Genomic DNA, 5,833 nt, shown 5'->3' on the forward strand with positions numbered 1-5,833 from the left:
AGGTCCCTTCCGACCCTTAATCTATGAATCTATGAAAACCTTTTTTCATTTGCAGACCTCTAAAAATTTGAAGTGAAGATGCGGGTCCCTTTGAAAAGTAAGTGTAGGTATTCACATACCTTTGATCAGAGTCATCTTTTGCAGAGCCCTTTGATATAGTCTACAGACCATAGGTTGAAAACCAATGTGTTAGACAATGGATTTGTATAGGATGGTTTGGATGATTCAGCCTTGTGCAGGGGGCAGGGTTAGATGACCTTCAGAGGTCCTTTCCAACCCTACTTCTCAAGGACTCTAGGACTGGTTACTTTGCTCCACTGGGCGTGCCACATAATGGTTTGGAAAGGGTCAGGTGACATTTGAGTGCTACTGCCTGACAACACTGTAAACCTTCTCTAGCTAACAGAGCAGAGTGGGACTGTTTATGGACAGCAACTCTCACCGCCTGTTTGTCAGCATGGAGTAGATGTCTTGCACCAGAATCTCTGCAGCTCCCGGTTTACAGTGCATCGTCCCATTAATGAGCTCCTGAACAGGGTTCAGCTTTCTTTTTAGGAAGAACTTTGTCACACAAGAAGAGAGGGACACAGCTTAGGCTGTGCAAGGGAAGTGCCCCATGTGGGACACAGCGCATGCAGCACCCTTGATCCCAAGTCACCTCCGCCGTACGTGAACATACGCATAAAAACAACTGGCTCCAGATAGTGCAGGTGATCGGCAAGCTGGGGAAAGTCACCTGTCCCACACCCACCCCTGCTCTCGCACAGACTGCCCTCTTCCCCCATCCCCGCCAGCTCTCATCAAAGCTCTGTCCCCAGGACCCCGGCCTCCCCACACCAGACCCTCCTCCCTCGCCTTGCCCATCCCCTCTGTACCAGGCCCTGCTTCCTCACCATGACTCCCACCCCCTACTTTGGGCTACACCTGCTCACCTTTCCTTGCCCTCCAAAGGCTGGGCCCCACCTCCCCACCTTGCCCTGCCTGCCCCTTCCCCATGTCCCGCCCACATATCCGGCCTTGCACCTCCACCCTGCCCCACCTCCCAACGCCAGGCTCCGCCCCCGCACCTGACCCCGCCCTTGTCTGGCCCCGCCCCCACACCAGGCCCCACCCGCAGCCCCTCATCAGACCCCGGCACCTGCTGCAGGCGGGCCCAGTTGCAGAGCTTGGTGTGCAGGGAGGTGCCGTTTTGGAAGGCGCCGAGGCGCAGGTCTCCCGGGAAATACCACGAGAAGATCTCCGCCACCAGGACGCCGTTAGCGAAGTCCCGACCGAAGCGGCGGGGGAAGAAGCTGAGGTCGAGGCTCTGCAGCCAGCGCAGTACGGCGCGGGGCAGCCCAGTCCGCCGCGGCAGCGCCGAGTAGCGCAGGCCGCTGCCGTCGCCCCCCGCGCGACGCCCTGTCGCCATGGCAATCAGTGCTGGCAACCACTCGCCCTTCCGGTTCCGCTTGCGGGCTCCTGGGCAACGGGCGGCGGCGCATGCGTCAGGGTGGAGCCGTGTGGGCCGACGAGAGCACTGGCGGCGGGAAGGGGTAGGGTAGCGTGCGTCGCCGCCGGAACGAGGCTGCCGGCTTGTGTTCTGTTGCCAGTGGTTACCGGGCAACTGGCGCGTATGTGGAACTCTTCCCCGCCCCCACAGCTTACGAGCGGCCCTGCAGGCCCTTCCCCTCCCGTTGCGCACATGCGCAGTCTGATTCTCCCAGAAGCCGGCACTGACTTAGCTGCTCGCGATAGCGCGGGAAACTCGTTCGGCGTCTGCATGAGGCTGTTGGGGGGTGACGCCACTGTGGCTGTCTGTGTCTCCACCGCCTCAGCGCCCCGCCCGCCTTCTTGCACCGCTGAAGTCCTCCTCTAGCCCCCCTGGGGAACAGGGCTGTCACTTGAAATACTTAAAACTTCCCATGTGTCCATCATCTTAGCCCCCTGCCCCAGCAAAAAAACAAGCGGGCACCTATGCTCGCTCCCCTCAGGCTTGTCTACACTGGAGATTAATTTTAAGCAATTTTCCTCCAAGGCGGTGGGCCTGCATTTGCATAATGCAATTTCCGTTGCAAATAAATCTGCCTGTTGGTGCCAGCTTGCTGACCTGCTTGGGAAATGGTTTAAATAAGCTTCAGGAGTTAATGGGGGCTGAAATTCATGTGCCCTCTACGCTGACCCAGTTGGCTGAGTGCTACATCCTCATTTCAGTCCTGCCACACAACTGAGCACTGGTCCCTTTGCAGTTGCCTTTGCCTGCAATTATTGCTCGCTTTGGCATCTGAGCACCATCGTTACAGCACTGTGATTGCAACTGTGATGGTGGAGCCCTCTAGAGATTTACAGAGATTTCTTTGTCTTCTGGGTTGAGGCCTCAACCATAGCCCAAACAATAAGCAGATACTTGGTTAAGTAGGTCAGGAGATAATTAAGAGCAGGCCCGTATCTCCTCCAGGCCTGCTCTGGAAAGATGAGTACAAGGTTGGGAGCCAAAGGGCAGGTTTCCATGGCATGGTACAGTGTCACGCAGAGGCTTCTGAACTCGGTCTGAGTTGGAAGCAAAATATACCCATCTACCTCACCCATTGCTAGCTTTACATAGTGCCTCCCCAGTATACCCAGGAAGTTCTGAAATGTAACCCCAGAACTTCTAGTGATTTACTATGTGGCCTTGGACATGTCGTTCAGCTGTGCTTTCCCCATCTGAAAAGCTGACAGTCCATGCACATCTGCTACACAGGAATTTCTCTGTGCTCCAGACCCAAAAACAGTTAGAGCTATAGCATCAACACAGTTAATTCAGTGTGCAATGTGGTGCATTAATTATGACTATAACGTTGAGGGTAGTGAAGCAATGGAACAGGTACAGATTACCCGGGAAGTTGTGGAACATCCATCATCAGAAATTTTTAACTATGGGTTAAATAAAATACTTGCCTAGAAAGGTTTGAAGAAAGATGACCCAGCCTTGAGCACGGCATTGGGCTAGATACCCTTTTAAGGTAACTTCTGGCCCTATATTTCTATTATTATTATTATTAATTTGCAGCAGTAATGATTAGTTATTGATCTAAGCACATGGGCTGTGTCTGATTATTTATGCTGCCCACTGGGCTTTTGATGTATTTTTAAAAACAATGAGGGGCATGGTACATTCTTAATACAAACAACCACAACTTAAAGGAAAAGAAGAGAAAGGCCTTATATTCTTCCCTGACAAATCTGTCTTCCGATGTATTTGGTGTCTGCATTGTGTATTTAGGCCCGTGCTTAACTTTGCTCATTAGCAGCAGCAATTAAAATGTAATTTTTTGCAGAAGTGGAGTATTAACCTGTAAACGCCTTCAGGCAGTAACTGTGTCTTCCTATAACAAATAGTTTGTACAACAATAATAATAAAAGAGACAAGATCATAGATACCTTAGGGACTCTGCCCGAGACCATGAAGGGCCACCTCTGTTCAAAAACTGTTATTATGGAAGATAACTTCCAAACTCTGACAACACCTTGACCTCTATGAATATCACTGATACTGAGGTCAAGGTGAAAGACTGCCAACTCAGAGACATCAGTGCATAAAACCATGACAGCAAAAACAATAATAATAGCTATGGGTAAAATCATACTCCCTGCCAAAATCAGGTGTGCCACAATTTTCTGTAATAATGGCCCCAAATGTAATGCTGTTGTAAGTTGCAAAGTCTTACTATATCACTGTAGAATATTTAATTTTTGAATACTAGTTAAGTAGGAACTAAAAGACACAGTCAAATCTGGATAAACATAGTAAATGGCAGGCTGTATCTTATTTTAGTTCATTGCTATCTATGCAGTGAATCAGCTTTTTGAAGATTTTTACCTAGGACTGATTAGTATGTAAATTTGCTAAGAGCAAGAGGAGGAAAGGGAGACAAGCACCAGGTACCAGATCCTGCTCTGGGAAGGAAAGTGAGCAAGGGCTGCCTGTGTTTTTGGCTTGCTGAGTGTTTGGTGGGCCATGTGTTTGGTTGTTTGCTCTGAGGAGCTGGGAGTGCTGCTAGCTGGGTTATTGTTCCTTGTGTCTGACAAAAGCCCTAACAAGGGGGTGGAGCCAGTCTAGGCCCAGGAGGGTATAAAAGGAGGCTTCCCAAGCAGCCAGGGAGTGAGTGAACTGGGGCAGCAAACAGGGCAGTTCACAAGTCAGTGTGCTATCCCCACCTCTTTCAAGGGAACCCTTTTGGGTAAGCTGTTTAATTAAGATTAACTAATCTACATAATTAGTGTAAGTAGCTAAAACTCAGCAGTTAGACCAATACTTAAGCCCCTTATTTAAATAGGGCCTGGAGTGAGGGGGAGTTGAATGGGTGTTCATTAGTGAGTTTGTCCAGAAACTCTTTCTCACCTTCCTTGGTGAGAGGAAGCAGGTTAGGAGACCTTTTGGGATCCAAGGATCAGTGAACAGGCTAGCTTACAGAAGAGTTTGCTAGGGAAGGTCTGCTTGGAAAGGGGTAGAAAGAGAGAGGCAGAGACCCAGAGAAATGGCTGGAGAATGTTGCAATGCTAGAGTCACTGCTACTGCCATGTCATCTTCTGTTTGTACCTGTGAGATGTCTGTCTAGGCAGGATCGCTTACTATGGGACTTCCACTTGGGTCCTTGTTTGGCATTATGGAGACCACGGCTTGCAGGTTCCTTTCAGTGACAGCCAGATAGGGGAGTACCTGTAATGTGAGCGTTGCCTCCTGGTGGCACCCCTCGGGGAACAAGCAAGAGAGCTACAAAAGGAGGTGGCGAGGCTGTGAAGTATTCTCCTTCCATGAGGACTTCATTAATTTGATGCTGAAGGAGTCCTTCCTCCACAGGCCTAGAGATCTGTCAGGGACAGCATTAGAGATGGAAGAGGATGGTGGACACTGGAAGCCTGTGACCTCTGGCAGTAAGCAGAAGTCTTCATCTCCACCTGCAGCAGTTTGCCTGGAGAACAAATATGGAACCCTAGCAACAGGAGGAGGAGCATGTTTCACTAGTAGAGGAGGGTAGGCCAGGCATCCCTAAGGTTGGGAGGACTGAGGTGACTGCCACTACAGGAAGCAATGGGTGGTAGTGGTTGAGGACTCCCTTCTCCAGGGGGACAGAGGCATCCATCTGCTGGCCTGACCTGTTTTGGGAGGCCTGCTGCTTCCCCAGAACCCATATCCAAGATGTCACAAAGGGATTACTGAGATTCAACCAGCCCTCTAATTACTACCGTGTAGGCACCAATGATACTGCCAAGGATGACCCAGGTTATAGCTCTCTATTGCTGCTGACCAATCATAGGTGGCGTCCCACCAGGTCACCATAATTCCTATGAGGTCATAATCATTTTCGCATAGGAGAAGGGCCAGTTCCTCATGCTTATTTCTCAAGCTCCTGGCATTTGTGTACAGGCAGTTAAGTCTGCCATGAGAAGTCCAGTGTTTCCGTGAGGGGTGAAGCAGGACCTTTCCTTGGGCTGTCTCCCTTGGGCTGCCCAAGTTATTGGTAGTGCAGCTGACACGATGGGCCAGAACTGTTAGTAGATCGCCCATCCCCCAGTGGTCTCAGTTTAAAGCCCTGTCAACAAAGTCAGCCATTCTGGCTGAAAAGAGCTGTTTCCCTTTCCAGGTGAGGTGGAGGCCATCCCTTCCCAACAGTCTGCTCTCTCTGAACTGTGGACCATGGTCAAGGAAGCCAACCCCCTCGCAATGGCACCATCGCTGGAGTCTTCTATTCATCTTGCCAGTGCACCTATCCCTCTGCAGCCCATGTCCTGCAACAGGGAGGATTGAAGAGAAAACTATCTGTGCCCCCACCCTTGAGCCCAGCTCCCAGAGCCCTATAGTCATGCATGACCC

The 5,833-nt window shown here is 50.7% G+C and overlaps 1 protein-coding gene across 1 annotated transcript in view; it reads right to left on the reverse strand.

The window, feature by feature from the left end:
* Nucleotides 1-1,663, reverse strand: part of SPATA4 (spermatogenesis associated 4) — a 13,490-nt gene extending 11,827 nt beyond the window's left edge. The window contains exons 1-2 of the mRNA XM_019521806.1: nucleotides 1,139-1,663; nucleotides 443-561 (exon numbers count right to left, since the gene is read on the reverse strand). Coding sequence (XP_019377351.1) covers nucleotides 443-561; nucleotides 1,139-1,408 — 389 coding nt within the window. The 5' untranslated portion in view covers nucleotides 1,409-1,663. The remainder of the gene's footprint in view (nucleotides 1-442; nucleotides 562-1,138) is intronic.
* Between the last annotated feature and the right edge of the window lie 4,170 nt (nucleotides 1,664-5,833).

The sequence above is a fragment of the Gavialis gangeticus genome, unplaced genomic scaffold (genome assembly GCF_001723915.1).
Source record: "Gavialis gangeticus isolate Ggan-Ray unplaced genomic scaffold, GavGan_comp1, whole genome shotgun sequence".
In the NCBI taxonomy this organism is placed as follows: domain Eukaryota; kingdom Metazoa; phylum Chordata; order Crocodylia; family Gavialidae; genus Gavialis; species Gavialis gangeticus.